Source organism: Monodon monoceros, unplaced genomic scaffold (assembly GCF_005190385.1).
Source record: "Monodon monoceros isolate NGI ecotype Baffin Bay Population unplaced genomic scaffold, NGI_Narwhal_1 Super_Scaffold_21, whole genome shotgun sequence".
NCBI classification, from domain to species: domain Eukaryota; kingdom Metazoa; phylum Chordata; class Mammalia; order Artiodactyla; family Monodontidae; genus Monodon; species Monodon monoceros.
Genome location: NW_021703778.1, coordinates 90474837 through 90497653, shown reverse-complemented (window position 1 = coordinate 90497653; position 22817 = coordinate 90474837). Strand labels below are relative to the sequence as shown.

Here is a 22817-nt window from a genome sequence, read left to right as displayed (position 1 = left end):
ATTTGCAGTCAAAATGTTTTCCGAAATAAATATTATGAAATTGATAAGAAGCTAAAATAAATTCTTAAGACAGATAACTATGAAACCTGGACAGAAGTCTCCTTAGTTTCTCATCTTCCAGAAACAGCTTCACAAATCACTTGGAAAATCAGTCTAGAGGTAAACAATAAACCACATTTCCCATTCATCCTTGAAACTGAACTTTCTTGAGAAGTGATCAAACAGCACCTGTTGTTGAAGACAGCAATAAGGCCTGAACATGATACTCAAGCTTTGATTCTGGATCAGTTTGTTGGCTTGGACTGGTCAGGAGTCCCTTCCTTCAGAATCTTGATGAGTGAATTTAAGCGAGTATGCGTTAACATTATCTTCTCTTTCAGCTGGGAAGAGAAATACATAGGTTATCAGGGAATCTTAAACTCTCAATCTGCTGGTTCTAGAAGCCACTTCAGACTTAAGTTAGTGATTGGGAGCTGGCAATACTGCAACACATTTCAAAAGGACATCTGTTCTATTTCTGAAAGAACTTTATACAACAAACCTAGAGCACAATAAGGTGACAGATAAAAAGTTTCATGTGGAAAAAGACCAGCCACTGCTGAGCATCACTGCTTCTAGTCTCCATCCTTCCTAGCCCTTATCACCAGTTTGGTGATAACTCCAAAACCTGGGGAGGAAGACAAGAATAAAGGGGGATAAGAAAGCTTGAAACAGAAGTGTTAATCAGGCTTTCCCTTTATTTTCCAGTAGCAAGAATTTTTTTTTTTTCCAATTCTTTGTTCACAGTAACAAATGTCTGTCTTTAATATTCTGCTAATCACCTTCAAGAGTAGCTCTGGTTGTCAGATTTAGAACAGATGTTTGTGGTAGCTAATTTTCAATAGTTTTTTCAGCTTAGAATAGCTATACCTAGAACCAAACTTAGTGTTACTCAGAATACAACCTGTACTCAGACTCACAAAGTTATCATGGATAAGTCTTCTGTTGAAGTAAAAAAAAAGAAAAGATATTTCTGCCATAATTTGCATAGCACAAAATCTACTTTTTATGATCCAAGATACAAGAATACACAAAATTCATCAGGAAATTTTGCTTGAACAGGTCACTCTAGAGCCCATTAATCTTATTTGGGTGCTCTTGGACACAATGAGTCATTTTTCTTACTTTAAAGATTTTTCTTCAGTCTTTAGCGTTCAACATTTTTACCGTGTGTTGGGGTACAGTTCTCTCTGCATTTATCCTACCTGTGCTTGTTGAGCTTATAGACATGTAGATTGTCTTTTATCAGATTTGGGAAGTTTTCAACCATTATTTCCTTGAACATTTTTTCTACTTTATCTTTCCCTTTTGTACTCCCATTACCAAAGCATATTTAGGTGTGCTTAATGGTGTCCAACAGGTCTCTTAGACTCAGTTAATTTTTCTTCATTTTTTTTTTCTTTCTTCTTCAGATTGCAAATCTCATCAGTCTATCTGCAAGTTTGCTGATTCTTTGCCCAATTCAGATCTGCTGTTGAGCCTCTCTGGTGAATTTTTCATTTCAGTTGTTGATTGTACTTTTGGTTTTTTTTTTAATTTTACTTACTTTTTTATACAGCAGGTCTTATTAGTCATCAATTTTATACACATCAGTGTATACACTTCAATCCCAATCTCCCAATTCATCACACCACCATCATCACCCGCCACCGCCACTTTCCCCCCTTGCTGTCCATATGTTTGTTCTCTTGTTGATTGTATTTCAACTCTAGGATTTCCATTTAGGTGTTGTTTGTTTTTTAAGCCCTTTTTAAAAAAGTTATTATTATTTTTTAATCTTTGGCTGCGTTGGGTCTTCGTTGCTGTGCACGTGGGCTTTCACTAGTTGCGGTGAGCGGGGGCTACTCTTTGTTGCAGTGTGCAGGCTTCTCACTGCGGTGGCTTCTCGTTGCAGAGCATGGGCTCTAGGCACATGGGCTTCAGTAGTCGTGGCTCACGGGCTCTAGAGCACAGGCTCAATAGTTGTGGCACACGGGCTTAGTTGCTCCGCAGCATGTGGGATCTTCCTGGACCAGGGTTCAAACTCGTGTCCCCTGCATTGGCAGGCAGATTCTTAACCACTGCACCAATAGGGAAGCCCCTTTTGCAAATACTTTTAATTGCTGCTTTGAAGGCTGTGTCTGCGAAGTCCCAACATCTGGGCCTTTTCAAACAGTTTCTGATGCCTGTATTTTATCCTGTGTATGGGTCATACTTTTCTTTGCATATCTCCTAATTTTTATTGAAAACCAGACATTTTAGATAACATATTAAAGCAACTTGGGATATTAAACATCCCCCTACCTCCACCCCATGTCCTGGCTTGTAGTGGTTATTTTTTGCTTATCTGTTTAGTAGTTGGCTTGACTATTTCCCTGATGTCTATTTCCCTCACAGTGTGCAGCTTCTGATGTCACTCCTCGGAGAACACAGCCTTGGAAATGTGCAGTCACCCTGGGATGACAGTGGATTTAGCAGGGCCTTCTTTGACTCTTTTTCCCTGAGCTCTGTGTAAACTAGATGCCTTTGTTGATATCACACACAGCTATTAGCCTTCACTAATTTCTGGCTGACTGCTCTATTTTGACAGTGCCCTGGGACATAAATTGCTCCACAGTCTAATCCAATTAAAATCAGACCCATTTATACGGGGGTAGTCTTTAAGGCCAGTCTTCTTTTGTTCCAACCCCAGGAGGGCTTTTATTTTAGCTGTCTGTTTCCCTGATTTTCTCTTATAAATTTCTAACTTGTCCATGGTTTAGCTTACTGTTTACGTGGACTATTAGCTTCCTCTTAATTGCTCACCACCAAAATCTCCATTGTTCTGGGTAGAATCCTTAGACTTGAATATCCCCACACCCTGTTCCAAATAAAGTTAGTTCCCTTAGGAAAGCTTCAGAGCTCTTTTTTTACAATCTACCTCTTAATATGGGCTCCCAAGCTGGGGTGGGGTAGTGTCTCTCAGAGTAACACCCCTGCTTTACCAGCAGGGTGCTGGGCAGAGGCAGTAGCTTCTGGTCTTCTCTGCTTGCATCTGTCAGCATGAAGCCTCTGCCCTACAAGCAATCTGGGACAAAAGTGACTGGGTTCCTAGTACTCTTAGCCTGTTGTGCCAGTGGTAGAACTTGCACACTACAAATGGCTGTTCTTGCCTAGAATAGAGCTTCTGATGAGAAATGCTGGTAGCCTGCCCCTCCTGGGAAGATACCACAGCCCTAAACTGAGAGCTAGGGGAAAAGGATCCCTGTGCTCTTGGCTGCATTCGCCCAGATGAAGCCTCCCTCCCTCTGAGCTGGAGGGGCAAGGGAGGGAGGGAGTAGGTTGTGGCTCAAATGCCACAGGTTTTCACTGCTCTTACCAAGGTTTAGTAGATTTTCTTCAATAAATATCTCTTCATTTGCTTTAAGCCTTGAGGAAAATTTCCACAGACTTAAGATGGCTGTTTTCTTTATAATTTTCTTTGGTTATGGCTGTTTTGTTGGGGAGGGGTCCATGCAGCTCCTCGGGCCACCATTCTAGAAGTTATCTCCCATACAAATTATTTCTAACCACAGTATTTACTGACCCTGCTCATCAACTTAGTTGCTCAGAACAAGGGTAGGCGAACTATGGACTGCAGGATAGCCTGCTGCCCATTTGTTTTAATAATGTTTTATTGCTACAAAGCTATATCCATGTGTTTATATACCATCTATGGCTGCTTTTGCACTACAATAGCAGAGATGAATAGTAGAGACTGAATGGTCTAGCTTAAGACATTTGTCATCTGGTCCTTTACAGAAAAAGTTTGCCAATTCTTGGCTTAGAACATGGTTTCATGAGCTTAGTTAATTATGCAAAAAAAGAAAAAAAAAATCACTGTTACCCTGTCCTAAAAGTTACTTAAACTTTGAAAAGTAAATGCCCTGGTTACTAAATGTGTAATTACCGAGGAATAAACTATTAACAGTGCTAAAAACAAAACCAACAGTAAATTCCAAGGTTGTTCTTCCCACGGTAGTAAAGTTATAGCCAAATTTCCACTAAGAATAAGCCAGCAAGCTACTGAAACAAAGTTTCTTTCTTCAACTGGAAACCATGAAATGCTAGTAAAGCCCGTTTAAGTAAGAATTCTTAACGATGGTTTCAGCACTCTTTCTCCTCCAAGCTATCTAAGCATGAGGTGCTTGCAAAGAGGAAAGACCTATGAAGGATGATGGTGTCCATACCCAGTAGAGAGGAGGAATAGGAATGTGGAGCTCAGCAGCTCTCCACCTCCTCCTGAACCAGACTTGACAATACGGCTTTACTATTTTGCTTTGTGTCACAAATTCAATAAGGAATGCCAAACCAGGTATAAAGAATTACTGGCGTATTCACCATTTCACTGCCCCTAAATTCACGGGTACAGATAATTAGGAATTGCCTATATTAAAGGAAACACACAACCATCATGAAATTTTACCTCTGCAACTTTTTCTGGTAGAGATACGTTGTGAATATCCATCTCAGATGCGTTTACTATGGCTTTTGTTTTTAAGAGGTAGCTAAATAGAAAATATAGAGAGAAAATATTAGTACCATACCACAGTTATAATTATCAAGGAGCCAAACTTGCAATATCTGTCAAGCAAAGATTGCCTTATTGCTTATTTCCATTTCAAGATTCATAATGTATTTTGTAGGAAAAATATTCTCAATTAATAAGTCATCAGAGGGACTTCCCTGGTGGCACAGTGGTTAAGAATCCACCTGCCAGTGCAAGGGACACAGGTTCGATCCCTGGTCTGAGAAGATCCCACATGCCTCAGAGCAACTAAGCCCGTGCACCACAACTACTGAGCCTGCACTCTAGAGCCTGCGAGCCACAACTACTGAGCCCACGTGCCACAACTACTGGAGCCCATGCTCCACAACAAAGAGAAGCCATTGCAATGAGAAGCCCTCGCTGGCCGCAACTAGAGAAAGCCCGCGCACAGCAACGAAGACCCAACGCGGTCAGAAATAACGCAAAAAAATATATAATTTTTTACATATTAAAAAAATAATAAGTCATCAGAGAGACCCTGTGCCTCATCTCACCCCTTGCCAGCCCAGAATACATGATTTAAAATTATCCTAGGACAAACTAAAGACAAAAAAACCAGGGTGATATGAATAACTGAGATAAGTATAAGCCTCATAACTCTACCAGTAGATGGTGTAGCACAGAAGAAAAGTAACCACGATTGTGACAAATACTGTTGGTTGCCTACCCCAGAGCCATTCCTCAAGTTTTTGTTGCTAACAGAACCCAGATTTTGTTTAGGGCAGCAGTGTGTCCAGTCCTAAAAGATGAATCATAACTGTTCTGGGCCAACTGTGGCAATCTTATTCCCTACTGTCACATATTTGCTTTCCCAGCTTAAGGCAACCATGTGACATAGTTCTGCCAATGATAAGGAAATTTTTGCTGATAAAAAGAGACCATTCCCTGTGTTCCCACACTTAACCATATCCTTTTTCTTCCAGTTTTGGATGCTACTATTTATGGATGTAATGCTTATACTTGCAGCATCCAAGAGGAAAAGGCCAAGAGGACCAGAGATGCTGACCCAGAGCCCTGTCATGGCTGAGCGACTAGAACAATCCTGGAGTGGCCAACTGCCCCACCCTGTACTTGTTAAAGCCACTCTTTGGTTTTCTGTAACTAGCAACCAAATTCATTCTGATACACACAGACATAGATTTATCATATTCCCAGACTCATGCTACCTATACTTTCCCTTTTTTTTTTTTAAATTTAATTTTATTTATCGACTGAGTTGGGTCTTCGTTGCTGCGTGCGGGGCTTTCTCTAGTTGTGGTGAGCGGGGACTACTCTTCATTGTGGTGCACGGGCTTCTCATTACAGTAGCTTCTCTTGTTGCGGAGCACAGGCTCTAGGTGCGCCGGCTTAGTTGCTCTGCGGCATGTGGGATCTTCTCGGACCAGGGCTCAAACCTATATCACCCACATTGGCAGGTGGATTCTTAACCACTGCGCCACCAGGGAAGTTCCCTAATTTCTACTTAATCAGAAAGAATATACTGACCTTTGAGTCCAGCTCCTCATTTTGATTAAGAAATTACTTAAAAATCTCATAATGCTTTTCAAATTTATATTAAAAATTTTTGTTACTAAAAGCTTATTTCCCTGAGCAAAAACTCAATTACAGGTTGGCTGGAATAATTACTTAAAACTGTTTCTAAAAAAGATTCGAGGTTACGAATAGCACACATTTAGAAATACTTTTCCCTGTGTCTTTAAACTTAATTCTAAATAGAAATTATTTAAGAATGAACTAGAAATTGAAAGTAAAATATCAATCCATCTAAAGTACACATATCCTGTTGAAAATCAGCATTGAGGGACTTCCCTGGTGGTCCCCGGTTAAGACTCCACACTCCCAATGCAGGGGCCCGTGGTTCAATCCCTGGTCAGGGAACTAAATCCCGCACGCCGCAACTAAAGATCCTGCACGCCACAACCATCCACACATGTGCCGCAACTAAGACCAAGTTTAGCCAAATAAATAAATAAATGTTAAAAAAAAAAAAAGAAAATTGGCATCGAAGAACAAATAGTGTACCTAATGCGCACTGAAAAACCTCATGGCAAAGGATGGGCTTTATTTTTAAGGTTGTTTGTTTTTACGGAGTCTTAACCACTGGACCATCAGGGAAGTCCCATATTTATAAGTTTTTTTTAAAAAAATATTTATTTATGTGGCTGTGTTGGGTCTTAGTTGCGACACGCGAGCTCTTTGTTGCAGCACGCAGGCTTCTCTCTAGTTGTGGCGCTTGGACTCCAGAGTGCATGGTCTCAGTAGTTGCGGCACGCAGGCTTACTTGCCCCGTGGCATGTGGGATCTTAGTTCCCTGACCAGGAATCGAACCTGCGTCCCCTGCACTGGAAGGTGGATTCTTAACCACTGGACCACCAGGTAAGTCCCCCCTATTTATAAGTTTTATTGCTCTTATTGTCCATAGCTCAGCTAGAAACACCCATCCAAGTGCATTAAATGAGGAAAAGGAAACTTTCTGTTTTATGAATGGAAATTAAGCTTTGGAGTTAAGACATGGACTCAATTCTCAGCTCCTCCACATCTCCAAGCCCCAGTTTTCTTACATTAAGAACTCAGTAAGGGGAAAAAAAAAAAACTCAGTGAGGTAAGCATAGTACAATACCTGACACAAACTAGGTCATCAATGGCTGTTTTTGTTTCTAATAACCAAGAAGAGACTTTGATGGATGTTTCCGTTTGTTGCAATAACAGAAAAGCTTAAGTAAAAAGTAGAATTTATATTTAGAAAGATAAGAAATATCCAAAGTAATTCATGAGAAGGAACAAACAATAGGGAACTTTTTCTGACTTTATGAGGCCACATGTTCATTACTTTTTACTTTTCTTTGTGTAGCTGCTTCATTCTTCTTTTTCTGTAGACAAAATTTCTCTGCATTTACATGCATGACATAGAAAATATCTACCCTAAACCTAGAGCTTTCACTTCCCAACTTCAGCACCAGTTCCATCTACAGATGACCAGTGTCTCTGGGTCTTTATTTCAAATTCTTAGGGTAAAAAGCCTGATTGGCTTAGCTTAGGTCAGGTCTATTCCTGATCCCATCACCTGGGGGTGGTATCACACAGGATAACAAATATGGCCACAAAGTCCCACACTATGGGAGGGAGACAGGGGCTAGGCACAAACCCCAAAAGTGTCTACTACAGCATTATTTTGCAAAAACTTACCTTCCAAAAGTTCTTGGAATGAAAGAATATCCTCAGTTATTCCATGGTATGATTATTAACACATGGTATGATTATGAGACATCCAAAATGATCATAATGTTATAAGACTATGTTTTGGTCCCATTGCCATCTTTTTTCTAAGAAACAGTACCTAGCTTTAGCATCTTCTCTGGTACAAACATTCTGCCTTTTCTGGAAGATGTTTTAAAATTTATTTGATAAAGAATATCTAAGTCTACTTACCACACCATTTTGTCAGTGGAAAGGCAGAAGTGACTTCTCAAGGCAGCAAGGGCAGCATGAGTAGAATACAGATGGAAACCAATGGGAATCTCACAGGAACTACAGAATAAAAGGTTGTATGTGCTGGGAGGAAAAAACAGGATTTGGGTTAAGAAAGAAAATCAGAGAACAAATACAAAATAACTCATGTTATGGACTCATTCCTAAAAAATAGGCTATCATAGGAATGAGACTGAGGAAATGTCACATTCAAGAAAGGTTAACTCAAGGGCTTCCCTGGTGGCGCAGTGGTTGAGAGTCCGCCTGCTGATGCAGGGGACACGGGTTCGTGCCCCGGTACGGGAAGATCCCACATGCCGTGGAGCGGCTGGGCCCGTGAGCCATGGCCGCTGAGCCTGCGCGTCCGGAGCCTGTGCTCCGCAACGGGAGAGGCCACAACAGTAAGAGGCCCGCGTACCACAAAAAAAAAAAAAAAAAAAAGAAAGGTTAACTCAGAGATTATAGATACCCTTGTGGATTCTGGCCACAAAAGCAATCATATGATATGTAACTGTCATTTCACTGAAGTAATTTATATCTGAAAGCAGAAAAAGAGCTAACAAATAAGATTAACATTTAAACAGGGACCTCCCTGGTGGCGCAGTGGTTAAGAATCCACCTGCCAATGCAGGGGACACAGGTTCGAACCCTGGTCCGGGAAGATCCCACATACCGCGGAGCAACTAAGCCCGTAAGCCACAACTACTAAGCTCGCGTGCTGCGACTACTGAAGCCCGCGCGCCTAGAGCCTGTGCTCTGCAACAAAGAGAAGCCACCTCACTGAGAAGCCTGTGCCTAGCAGTGAAGTGTAGCCCCCGCTCGCCACAACTAGAGAAAGCTCACGGGCAGCAATGAAGACCCAATGCAGCCATAAATAAATAAATTTATTTAAACAAAAAAACATTTAAACATATAAAACTACACATGACCATATAAATTAGCTACCATTAAGCCAATTTCCAGTTAAAGTAAAACAATCAAATCGATTAGGGCTTATTAAGCAATTTATTAATAGAATTCAAATCACGTTTTGTTTTGTATTTGCAGATATAACAAAAAATTAAAAAATTACCCAGATAAAATGCAAAAGAAAGAAAATAAATCATATTGTCCTAGCAAGCTATTTTATTTTCCTTTATCCTTTGAAAGATTTCTGGATGAGGAATCAGGAAACATGGATTTTAGTTCTAGTTACACCATGTAGGTAAGTCACTTACCTTATTTGCTGGTATATAAGACAAATCCAAATATTACAAAAAATATTTAAGAAAAAATTAACTGTTTCATCATTCATGTACTGAAAGCAATTTAGAGTGGTTTAGTAAGGGAAAAAAATTATCTGTATAAACATACTATATGCAGTAAATGAGTACTAATAAAGTATAATAATTGCATGGCTAAAAATAGATTCATGTCAATGGACACTAAAGACCAAGCAACAAAATATAAATTTACTGGTAAATGAAGTCCCACACCACACATTCAGTATTGTATTTTTGTGACTATATTACCAAAAAGCAAGCCATGAAATAAAGTTGCATTTTTATTAATTCCTAAGTAGGAATTTATATCAGACAAACCACAGTACCTATAGACAAATGTCTGTAGAAACTAATAAATGGCACAGAGCTGGGACTTCCCTGGTGGCGCAGTGGTTAAGAACCTGCCTGCCAATGCAGGGGACACAGGTTTGTTCCCTGGTCCGGGAAGATCCCACATGCCGCAGAGCAACTAAGCCCATGCGCCAGAACTACTGAGCCTGCACTCTAGAGCCTGCAAGCTACAACTACTGAGCCCGCACTCTAGAGCCTGCAAGCTACAACTACTGAGCCCGCATGCCACAACTACTGAAGCCCGCGTGCCTAGAGCCTGTGCTCTGCAACAAAGAGAAACCACCACAATGAGAAGCCCGTGCACTGCAACAAAGAGTAGCCCCCGCTCGTTGCTACTAGAGAAAGCCCGCACGCAGCAACCAAGACCCAATGCAGACAATAAATAAATAAATAATTTTAAAAGTGTCTTTAAAAAAATAAATGGCACAGAGCAAAATGTAAAGAGATCCCAAAATTATGCTTAGCATGTAACATATAACAAATATTTCATTGAATATTAGTCTGCTAATGGCCCAGGAATGAAGGTTTGTATCACACCAGGTAAAGAACTATGATCATCTGAGTGCCTGATGAAGGCAAAAGGAATACAGAATGGGTAGTGGAAGAGGGTAGTTATAAATACCAGCTATGACCATGTGACCAGTTACAGGAATGTAATTGTCATGAATATCTCCTCATTTTGTTATGAATAGGTTTACATGTATATGTGTGTTTATGTTTTCTTCCCTTTCTTTTCCCTTATGTATCATAAGATGTACTGACTTTTTATTATAGTATTTAAGTATTAATTTTACATCATAGTATTTAAGCCATGAGATATCAAGGAGAAAAGTAAGTATCACTTAAGGACTTTATCTCCTTTTCTGGAGGAGGGTTTAGTGCGTTTTTAGTTGTATGCAAGATAGCTGTAACATGTTAGGAAGAATACGACCTTGTTATTGTCTTTATTTGGAGATTAAATATGGGTTTAGGAGATGCATGTGGATGCCAGGTTAACACGTAATGATTAAATTTGTGTGTCAGCTTGACTGAGCCAAAGGGTGCCCAGTTATTTGGTCAAATGTTATTCTGAATGTGTTTATGGGGATGTTTTTGAATGAGAGTAATATTTGAATCAGTAGACTGAGTAAAGCAGTTTGCCCTCCTTATCGTGGGTGACCCTCATCTAATTAGTTGAAGACCTGAACAGAACAAAAAGGCTGGCCCTCTCATGAAAAAGGGGAACTCCTCTTGCCTGACTGCCTTGAGTTGTAACACTGATCTTTTTTTCCTGCCTTTGAACTTGAACTGAAACGTTCAGGTCTTCCTGGGTCTGAAGCCTGTTGGCTTTTGTACTGGAATTTACACCTTTGGCTCATGGATCTCAGGCCTGTGGACTTGGACTAGAACTAAACCTCTGGCTCTCCTGTGTCTCCAGCTTATCAACCTTGTCTCTTGGGACTTCTCATCCTCCATAATCTAGTGAGCCAACTCCTGACAATAAATCTCTTCCTGCTGAGTCCCACGGCTCTCCTTATTCCAAACACATGGAACTTTCTGTTCAGTGTTTTATAAACCATCTAGATCTGTACTGTGTATTAAGAATGCAAGCCACATAAGTAATTTTACATCTTCTTTTAGCTTCAAAAAAAAGTAAAAGAAACAGGTAAAATTAGTTTTAATATATTTTATGCTACCCAACATTCGAAAACATCGTCATCAAGGGAATTCCCTGAGGGTCCAGTGGTTAAGACTCAGCACTTTCACTGCCCTGGGCCTGGGTTTGATCCCTGGTCTGGGAACTAAGATTCCCACAGCTGTGCGGCGTGGCCAAAAACCAAAAAAAAAATCAGTACTTTTAAATTATTCAATGTTTTGGGCCAAGTTTTCAAAATCAGGTGTGTATTTTGCACTCACAGCATACTTCAATTCAGAATGGCCACCTTTTAAGTGCTCAATAGCCACCATGTGGCTAGTGGCTACGGTACTGGACAGCACAGTTCTAGCTAGATGTGCTTCCCTCTAAGAAGATATTCAGAGAGTTTCTGCCTCTGGCCCCAAATGAACCAGTTCCAAGCAGGCCATCATTCCTTCCCTCTCTGTTTCCTTTGGGTGGGAAGAGGACACTCCTGCAAGGATAGGGAGTGTCTTTCAGTTAGGAAAGAGGAGCTGCAGAACTCTTCCTGATTACTGAGTACAGCAACTAAGAATTCCTATACGAACTCTATTTAACATTAAAATTGAACCAAACTGTGGTCAGAATGAATTGTCTTGCTGTTAAAACCAACACTGAAAACTGAGTAGCTTTGTACTACTGAATTCAACTGAGTATTTTGTTGTTACTTGTAAATCACACTACAGTCAAGATGCAAAGTTTACCAGGCAATATTCAAGGAACTTTCCACCTGTGTTTTTCCCCGGGTTACAGCAGAATTAGTCCTGCCATAACTTATTACAAATTCCAGGTTAAATGAAAACTTGTAATTCCTAGTTATGTCAAAGGATTGTAGTTTATGGTAAGTGATTCTCACTATACACTTAAAGGTAATTTTCTTCTTTTTCCCCTACTAGACATAACTTTCTTAAACTCACTTCACTTGCACAACCCACTAGGGAGATGTGGCCCTCAGAAAGACCTTAAAACCCTCACGCAAATATCTTTTCCATTTCATTAATACATCAAGTTCGTACAAGACTCAGGTAAAGGGAGCATCCTTCCAATACACTGTACGGATGGAACAGACTTTTATTCTAGTGCAAGATAGGAATAAACTGTTTTCTCCTCGTACAAGTCGGTTCCACGCTCCTCAGTCTCATTAAGTCAGGGAATAACTAGAGATCTATCTGCAATTCTCAGTACGTACCTGCCTTTGAGCGAACCGTCAATGCCAACTAGGAAGGGAGCCTCCAAAACTACATTATTTGTGACTCCTAGGAAGACAAACACGGGTCAGAAAGACTACCTGTGAGGCATTGAAGGGAAAAACTCTCCCCTCCAGAAAGACTCATCATGGCCACAAAAATCATGAAAAGTGATTCGCCCCCGACCCCTGGCAATGGAGTTAACTTCCTTCCAAATTTTCATCCCGCTTTCCTCCCAGCCGGCTCCCAGCCACCCAGTAAGAAAGCGGCAACGCTTCCCAGACGCCGTGCCCACTCACTGGAGAAGACCACGGCTGCAAGGGACCGCGACAGGTCCCAGGCGAGGTGCACAGAGTCAGCGAGCACGGCGTGGCACTGCGCACACTGGAACACAGCGCATCTCTCGGGCTGCAGCCACCATGGCAGCCGCGGGCCGGACGGCTCCTCCGGCCCCAGCCCGACGGGGCCGAGTGGCGAAGACCCTTTCACCACCTGCGTGTCCCACTCCATGGAAGTCGTAAGAGAAGGTTCATCAATCGTCTTCTTAGCGCCATCACAAAAGTCACCCCGCGGCTGCTTTGCAAAGCGCGAGCGATGCCTCCGCGGCCTCGCCGCCATCTTCCTGCAGCTGGCGCCTCAGTTTCAAAGACGCACCATGCCCCGCCCCAAGCTTGGTTCCTGGGTCCTCATTGGACAACGTGAGCCGGGTGGGGCGCTGCCGCGCACTCGTTGCCTGGACACGCCGTTTGGCGCCTTCGTGTTGGTGAGGGATGGTGAAGAACGTGCGTCTGGTGGAGGGGAAGTCAGCCTTTCTATTGGTCAACACCAGGAGACCCCGCCTTTGAGGCATTTTTAACCAATGGAAGTGCAGCTTTCTAAATTTAAACTCTGTAACATTCGGTTTGGTCAACGCTTAGAGCGGCGCCAGAGTTTTGAACGGCGTTTTTGGGAGTGGAGGACCGATCCTCTGCGTGGTCGCCTGGATTGCAGTTCGCCATGACCGTCCCCTCCCTGGAGGAGCTGGACTCCTTCAAGTACAGTGACCTGCAGAACTTGGCCAAGAGTCTGGGCCTCCGGGCTAACCTGAGGGTACGAGGCAAGTGGCGGGTGGGGTAGGACGAGCGGCCTCTACGAGACGCGGTGGGAGGGGACCGAGCGGGAATTCCAAAGGTTGAGGCTGCTGTCCCGGCCCTGGGGCGGTAGATTTGGTTCACAGAAGGGTCCCACTAACTCTGCAAAACCGAGAGGGAGCCATAGTTTTCACCTTATGTTGAGGCTGACTTTCCTGGGGACTCACAAAGACACCGACTCCAAAAGGGTTTGTTTGGTTTCGTTTTATTGGAAGTACTCAGTTATACTTATACCAGGGCATCAGTTAGGAAACGCAGGCCCAGAGAGCTAAAGGAATGCTGCATCTAAATGCCGATTAATTGTTAGGCAGTCACAGAAGTAATTGCCTTGGCTTTTGGAAAACTCCAAACAGCTAACATTTCTGTAAATTGTAACAGCGCCCCAAATCTGCTACTTAAATGGGGGACCTGGAAGAAAGGATGACTTTTAGGGGACCTCCCCCGTGGATAAGTTTTTACAACTCAGCCCTGATTTAGTCGGATCGTTCCTCTATTGATCACTATTGTGGTAGTGTTCTATTCAAAACCGGTGAGGTCTTTGAGACTTCAGAACGTTTGGGGGAAAATGTAAGGGTTCAATTCAGGATTGGGGTTCTCTATATTTTATTTTCCCACATCATATTAACGTGTACCCTGGAGTTTTGTTCTGCAAGCTGTGGTATTTACACGGAGTGAATACCTAAATCATTCCTCACAGATGTTTTTAAGTGGTTTAAACAAAATAATCAGGGCCCATGCACCTGTTGGGGCTGAATGATAAAGGGCTATCTTTGGAGATATTTCTGAGCTATAGTATTTAATGGCTCCTCAATACTTCATAAACAAAATCTTAATTCCTTGGTTTAAATCTCTTAAATTTTTTTTTGCAATCTGGCTGGAATCTTTTATCCAGTGCAGCATCCAGACTGTCCTGGTGCCTTAACACTTGGCACCTTTGTCCATCTTTCTGCCTTTGCTAATTTTAATCATTTGGCCTCAAATCCCCTTCTCTCTCCCTCTTCTTTATCTGCATGAATAATTTCCAATTACTCATCACAGTCCAACTGAAATGTCATCACTGACCTGGCACCTCGTCCCCTCCTCTTCATTCCCTTGGTCACAGGTCCACCACCCGAGTGATCCTAGGAACCCTCTGCACCTTTAAGGCAGTATAATTTCAAGTACTTTTTCTGAGCACTTGCAGGCTTCCATCTGGCACTGTGGTTATTTGTGTAGATACGTTCTCTACTAAACGTTAAGTTCGTTGAACAGGGATCTCATCCATCCACCTTGGAAGTCTTTACAGCACTAAGTGCAGTACATTTTATTTGGGAGGCATTGGATACTTATTCAGAGCTACTGTTTACAACTGCTTCTTGGGAGCACTGGAACAATGCACCAGAGGGTAACTCCTTTGTGAAGAGTTACTATGGAGGTTTCCTACTTGAGTTCGGCGCTCCGTCTAACATGAAGTTCCCACAACCTTTTAGATCTCTGAAGAACTGTTGCGACTTGGATCTTCTTCTGAAAGTCCCACCTATCATTGTCTCTTGAGGAACCTGATTGGGGTAGCCATTTAATCACCTGTTTTCATATAAGTATATATGAAGTATATGAAAAAGTATATAGTACAGTATTTTGTGTCACTGCAGACCTCATTGCTTGCCTAGCATACAGCATCTGGTGCACAGTAGGTGTCAACAAATATCTGTTAGAGGTGCTCTTTCCCAGACAAATTTGACTATACGAGGCATTCTAATAACCAACTACAAAAAGACACCTTTGAGATGATGGGAGAAAATTAAACTTGGACTAGGTATTAAATTATATTAAGGTGTTGTTAATTTTGTTGCATATGATGGTGGTATTGTGGTTATGCTTCTTTTTTTTTTTAAAGTCCTTACCTCTTAGCCAAATATTTACAGGTAGAATGTTATGATGCCTGGGATCTGCTATAAAATACTCCAGGAAAAAGAGGGGGAACTAGATGAAGTAAGAACAGCACAATGTTGATAACTGTTGAAACTGGGTGATAGATACATGGGGGTTCATTGTACACATTTGAAATCTTCCATAATTAAAATGTTTTAAGTTACAGTTGGTACAGCTTAAGAACTCATTAAATCAATTGCCTTTTTAAAATTCTAAGTGCATAGCAAAAAAATTGAATAAATTGCTCTAAGAAATTATCAAGATTTGATTTTTTAAAAAACTTAACAGAATAAGATTTAAGTAAATTTCACCAGTGTGACAAAATTCAAAATAAATTTAGAAGAGAAAATATTAACTTTCTTTTGAGACACTACTCTTTTTAAAAAAAAATTTTATTGAAGTATAGTTGATTTACAATGTTGTGTTAATTTCTGCTGTATAGCAAAGTGACTCAGTTATACATATATATATATTCTTTTTCATATCTTTTCCATTATAGTTTATCATAGGATACTGAACATAGTTCCCTGTGCTATACAGTAGGACCTTGTTGTTTATCCATTCTATATATAATAGTGAGACACTACTCTTAATGGTAAGGCAAAATGAAGGAGTCAGTTACTAAGATTTATTGTACGACCAGGGTCCTTTTCTCACTCTTGCAAGCTTCAATTATAAAACTACCACTATTTCTACCTTCTTGCAGCTCCCTTCCCTCACCTGGCAAAACTCCACACCTGATTAAACAAGCTATGTGCTTAATCCTTGCCTGTACTAACCAGCTGACCCTGGCTGGAGAAAATCCCCTAACTTTGTTGACTGAACTTAATTTAAATGTGACCATAAATTTAATTTATGATTTATTTGATTCTCCTACACTTCCTTGGTAGTCATTAATTTTCCCATTATTGAGGACAGTTATTTCATATCTTCTCACCTTAGATTGGCGCCCTTCCATCACTTGATGACTTTGCCTCATAGGTCATAGAAACATAGATGCAATTAAACTGAGAATTACCTCATCTTTCCATTACCAGACCTACCTGTCCCCGTATCCTTTGCCTTCCACCTGTTATATGTTATGGTAAAAGGCTGTGCCTAAGGGCAGCCTTGCTGTTTGTGCTGGAGATCCCATTCCCCGCTCTGAGGCTACACTCCTGCAGTTATTCCTCTCCGCTGCATCAGTTTCCCTCACTCTGCTGGCTCATTTCCATAATGCGCCCAATCAAATCTTAATGTCATCCATCTTTTAAAAAAGAAACAAAACCCCTCTCCTGACCCACGTCTTTTATCTACTGCCCAATTTCTCTGTTCTTTTCTACTGAAATTGATGTTTTTGAGGCCACCATGCCCTGCACCTTGCAAAGCTTGTGGTCCATCTCTATCTATTTTCACCTGCCCATCAGCAGCATTTGGCGTGATTGAACCCTCCCTTCTGCTCAGACCACTTCCTTTTCTAGACTTTGATATTTGGTTTTCTCCTGCCTTGCTAGCACTTCTTTCCAGTCTCCTTTGCTAGTTCTTCCTCTGCTAAATCTCTAAATGTGGCGTATCCCAGGGTTCTCTCTTGGGCCTTCTTTTCTCTAATTGTGCTTCTCCCTTGGTGATCTTATTCATTTTCAGAACTTTAGATTCACCTGGAACTAATGACGCCCAAATCCAAACCTTCAGTAAGACCTCTCATCTGCTGACTTGTGCATTTAAGTGCATCGTAAACAGCATGATCAGGTCAAAACAATGAAGATCTATTCCCCGTGTCGGTAAATGATTGATTCCCCCCTTCACTGCCCACACCCATCCATCCTGGTGAGCTCTTCCTCCCAAGTATCAATACACCTGAAATCTGGCCTGTGTGCCATCTCCAGTGCTGTAAACCTGGGCCATGACACCCTCCTTTCTTGACCACTGCTTCAGGCTGTCTGCTGGTCTCCCTGCCTCTACTCTTGCCTTAAAATAGTATTCTCTTGGTAGTTGGGTGATAGTTGAAACTTAGAATATGTCATTTTTCTGCTCAGTTCTCGTCAAATTTTCCTCACACCTAAAATAAAATCCAAACTTCTCCAAATGTAATGTGAGAATCTTGGGTTGATCCTGATTTGGAGGGAAAAAAAATTTTTTTAAGCTAAAACTGGAGACAATTGAGGAAATTTGATTTTAGGCTATGTATCAAAGGATATTAGAAAATTATTACTTTTCCTAGGTAATGCATTAGAGGTTATATAGGAAAATACCCCCTTATTTTTAGGAGATATGGCTGATGTATTTAGTGGTAAAGTATCATGATGTCTGGAACTTATTTTCAACCAGCTTGGCAAGAAATACATATGAATGAGAAAGAAAGCAAATATGAGACGATATTAAGGGTTGCTGAATCTATGTGAGGAGTATCAGTGTTTACTAGACTATTTTGCCTTTTTATAGACTCGACATTTTTATAATAAAATTTTAGTTAGAAGGAAGAAATCTACACTGCGTGCTGTGGCCGGTAACCCTCTTCTTGACCCAGGTCACCTCTTTGGTCTCCCTGCCCTCCACTCACCCTAGTGTTCACTGTGCTCCCCACACTGGCTTCTCTCTGTCCTTCAAATTCACCAGCCCATCTCTGGGCTTTGTGTTCCCTCTGCTGGGAATGCTCTTCCCCTGCATCTTCACCTACTGCCTCATTCACATCTCAGCTCAAAAGTCACCAACTCTGAGAGGCCTTTCCTGACCATCCTAACGCAGGTTGTCCTCCCCTGCCTCTACCCTGAGCCTCCAGTTTTGTTTTTGCTTCCTAGCACCTAATGTCATACCATTTATTTTTGCTTACTTGGTTAATAGGGTGTTTCCCCAGTAGCCTACCTTTAGAGGTTCCTGGCGGGCAGAGACCTTGTCTGTTTTGCTCACCACTGTCTCTCCAGTGCCTGGAACAGGTTGTTGAGGTAGTGCATGAAAATGTGCTGATGCTAACATCGGCACCTCCAGCTCAGCTCCCCCAAACATCACCCCCCATCATTCCTCCTGCTATATGCCCTCACCTGGCTCTGCCACAGGCCCTTCATTTCATCACTGTTGCATATTTGAGGTTTTCATGGCATTTTAAGATGTTCTAGAAATCTGTACAACATAGAGCCTACGATTAACAATACTTTAAAATTTGCTAAGAGGTTAGATCTTATGTTAAAGGCTCTTACTACCAAAAAAAATCCAAAGGGGGCGGTAGGAAACGGAGGTGATACATTTAAGGCAGTGATGATGGGTTCACAAGTGTATATTGATCTCCCAGCATATCAATTTATATGTATTAAATATCGACAGCTGTTTGTATGTCAGTCATACCTCTGTAAAGTGATTGAGGGAGAAAAAAAGAAGAACCAAGAATGCCTAAATTCTGCCCTGCCAATCACTCACTTCCCAGAGAAGACCCGAAGAGAGGTTCAAGAAACAACAGCAAGTAGAAAATAGGTCTCTCCTTTATTACTACTAGCCGGTGTGGTGCCTGATATCTTGATGCACAGTGTTCTGGTAAAACTCACAGCCTGAGCACAGCATGTCCTGTGCCCTGAAGCCCAAACCAAATCGGGATCTCTGCCATTCTCACCTGAACACGTGGCTGATGGTAAATGGTAGGAGCAGAGAATAGACGAGCCTGGTGGCTGGGCCCCCCTTGAGAAGAAACTCTCTGGCTCTCAACTGTATGGCTGGTGGAAGAGGAGGGAATGAGAACCCAGCCATGTGCTTGAGCTTTGAAAGCACAGGAAAACATAACCCATCAGATTAGTATTCTTTCAGGAAAGAACGGAAAGGGCAGTTCTCCTGTGGTGGAAGGAGGAGCTAGGAGTTCCCTTCCCCCGGGGACCTGTAGCCATCCTCCTAAGGCGGCGCCTTTGGCCTTCCCCATCTTAGGACCCCCCACGCCTCCACACGTGCTTCACCAGCTGCCCAAGCCAGAAACGTAGGCATAATAAATTTGCCTGTTCCTCAACCCTCACATTCACACTGATTCTACTTCCTAGGAAAGTTTTTAATTCATCCATGTGGCCTCAGTCCCGTTCTAGCTCAGGCCGAAGTCGTCTCTGGCTTCCTACAACAGCCTCCTGGCCCTTGCCCTGTCTTCCATCTTGCCCTCACCAAATGCATTCTGCACATTATACAGCCAGAGTAATCATCCTGAGTAATGCAAAACTGGTCACCCACTGCCCTGCTGCAAACTGCAGACTGCCTTTGCCCCGAGGGTAAAGTTCATACTCTTTAGAGGCTTAGTAGGCCTAGCAGGATCAGGCCCACTTTCCCAACATTCTCTCTCACCATCCCCTCCAACAGCTCCCTGCTTCAGCCCACACTAAACTTTAGTTCTTCAAACTCCACACATTCTTACCTTCCCATGCTATTTTTTTACCCTTTTCCCTATGTCCCACTCTCTCCTATTTGTCCTTCAGCCTCAGCAGCTAGTGACCTCACATCTTTGTCTTAGGACTGGCATGTCCACTTACCTACTGAAGTCTACCCTAGCGGTCCAGGCTTTGGTGGCCCAGCCCACCTGTGTTCTCACACGACACCTGAGCTTCCTCATGTGGGCATTTACCCCACTGTGCTATAATTGCCACTTTCCTCTCTGGCTTCTGCCGTGAAATCTGTGCAGACAGGGACCCCTTCTATCTTGGTTACCCTACTCCTAGCCTGCCCGGATGACATTTGATGAGTACAAGAACAGGAGAAAATGTTCAATGAATCTTTTGTGCTTATTTGATTTTTGGCTCTACTGATAAGGTCTTTAAACTTTTCTGCAGGCAGACAAGTTGTTAAGAGCCTTAAAAGCCCACCTTAAAAATGAAGCTAGAAAAGAAAATGAGAATCAGGTAAGTAACATTTTCATCACCTATTAAATAGCAAAACAATCAGTTAATAAATGATAAACACAGTTGGTGATGACTTAAGACATGCTGTTTGTTACCAAAGAGATTCATTGGTAATTGTAAATCCTTTCATAATTCTTATAAATGACAAAGCTGCCTCTGTAATCTATTGAATAAGATGTTCTCATACAAAGGCAAAGATTAATTACTAGTTGCCACATGTATGCCAAATGGTGTGAATAGGGAGGGAACTGGATTTGAGGTCAGAAAAACCCAGTTAAGCAGCAGCTCTGTCTTTTTTGTATGTGTGACCTTGGAAAACTCAAATCATTTATTCTTAGTTTCCTGGTCTTTGAAATGGAAATAACATATTTTCTGCTGAATTGAGGGTTGTGAGAATCACATGAAGTAGGGACTGTGGAAGTGACTTGTGGGAAACTAAACCATTGCTGATGGGAGGGAGCAGTTGTCATGGCTGCTTCAGACCCACCCCAAAGAGTTCTGACAAGTCTCAACACCTAAACGATCAATGAATGCTTCATTCTTAACTTGAAATACAGGAAAATGTTGAAAGGCCTTAAGGAACTGGGCTTTGGAGGGCATCCATTATATATCTTGAAATGAAGGTAAATATAAACATGAACTGAGCATCTGAATTCCTTCTCTCTGTCTTTATAGACTCCGTAATTCTCTGTATTCCAGGTTATAAACATTTAAAAACTTTAAATGTTCAAAATTCTTTTTGATTCCAGGTTTAATTAATATAAAATAGACAACAAAATTGATTTTGGATTCCTTTAAGTTTCTATATCAACTAAATCAATATAGATATTTTAATTAATTAAAAAGTTTTTCATGGTTAAGGATACACATCGTAGTGCCATCTGAAATCAGGATTTTACTTTGGGTGGTAATTGATGGGCTAAATTTAAAATGATCTATCATGTTTCAAATTCAGCATCTCAAGAGCCATTCCATTTTGAAAAACTTTCACAAGAGCAGGATGATAATCAAAATTTGGTCAGCTATAGAATTCCTAAGTGGTGAATCTGTCAATAGTGAGCTTAGGTTGGTGGAAAGAACTGACATAGACAGTTTATCTAAAGCTGCAGGAGTCAGCACAGTCCAAATACATGGCAAAGAAATCAGTAATATTACCAAGGACAGACAGATGGGTAAGCTTCCAGACCTCCAAATCGTCACCTAGGGAAGTGCACAGGTGTGGGTCACATCTAAGGAGCATGACCTTCTGGATGCCTTGTTCTCCCTCTGTAGATTAGCCTTAACTATATGAGTTGGAGCAGCTCTGTATGTAGGTTAGTCTGACTGTGTGCTGGGGACTCGCAGAACCAGCTGTGCCACTTCAGTCTTGGGCTTATACGAGTCTTTACAGTTACATCATGATGCGTTCAGGAATGAACATATGCTACCTGATCACTGCTGGCCTCCCAAACTAACATACCCTGGTTAAGGTGTGTGGGGTTAAAACAAGACATCTCTGGGAGTCATGTTAATATGTTTTAAACCAGTTATAGAACCTCTTCTGTACTGTGTTAATGGGGATAAGGGGGCAATAAATACTTTTAAAGTGTGTCTATACTCCAGCAATATGTGTAACCTGAGGGTTACACTTCTGTGGTGAGAACAGTTTCTTTTTCCTCTCTTCTTCTTCATGACTATCCAGGGAGTTGGAAAGTAGGATTCAGATAGCGTCTTTCTACTCTCACGTAAATATCCCTGCTCCTTTGAGTTCAGGCTCACCAATTCTCATCTCTCATCTGTTGACTTCCTTGTTGCTTTCCAGTGTTCACTGTCTCATTGCCTGGCTCATCATCTCCTGTCCTGACCTTACTTTGGGTGAATTCAAAGGTCCACCTGGATGTCCCTTACTACCCTTGCCTCCCTGTTCCTTAAGTCCTGTGACTTTCTTTTCCACTCTTCATTAGCCATCCCCTTCTTTGGGTATACCTTGGATCTTAGATCACTTAGAACTATTATTCTTCTGTAATATTTCACCTCCGTCTAAAAACCTTCCATTTTTTAAGCCTCCTTATTCTTTTACAACCAAAACATTTATTTTATATTGTGGTTCTCAACCCAGGATGTGTGGGAGAATCATTTGTGGAGCTTTTTAAAAACACTGATATTTAGGCCTCACCAAATCCCAGGCAACTAAATTAACTCTCAGAGGGTAGGGTCCAGTCACCATACTGAAATGGACTGAAAAGTCAGGATGCAAAGCCCTCTTATTCCCTACTTCCACGTGCAGAGTACCAGTTGTCTACTACCGTCTAAAATGCTGGAAGGTTTCTCTGTAAGGAAGATGACCCTAAAGGAAACATGATACAGAAAACAAATGAAAGCCTTGAAAAATGTCTTACAATAACCTATTGAATTATCAACTCCTGGAATCAAGCTACACAGACGATTCAAT

General features: G+C 41.6%; 2 protein-coding genes across 3 annotated transcripts in view; one reads left to right on the top strand and one right to left on the bottom strand.

The window, feature by feature from the left end:
- Positions 1-284: 284 nt before the first annotated feature.
- Positions 285-13125, bottom strand: OIP5 (Opa interacting protein 5). Of its 2 annotated transcripts, XM_029239164.1 has the most exons (5): positions 12807-13125; positions 12510-12576; positions 8015-8137; positions 4463-4544; positions 285-380 (listed from the first exon to the last, which is right to left on the bottom strand). In XM_029239164.1, the coding sequence occupies exons 1-5, from the start codon at positions 13123-13125 to the stop codon at positions 285-287; spliced, it is 687 nt and encodes a 228-aa protein (XP_029094997.1). The 2 variants fall into 2 exon arrangements, with proteins under 2 accessions (XP_029094997.1, XP_029094998.1); XM_029239165.1 differs by lacking the exon at positions 8015-8137.
- A 311-nt stretch (positions 13126-13436) lies between these two features.
- The window catches only part of NUSAP1 (nucleolar and spindle associated protein 1), a 32783-nt gene continuing 23402 nt past the window's right edge, over positions 13437-22817 (top strand). Inside the window, exons 1-2 of the mRNA XM_029236299.1 lie at positions 13437-13596; positions 20318-20386. Coding sequence (XP_029092132.1) covers positions 13504-13596; positions 20318-20386 — 162 coding nt within the window. The 5' untranslated portion in view covers positions 13437-13503. The remainder of the gene's footprint in view (positions 13597-20317; positions 20387-22817) is intronic.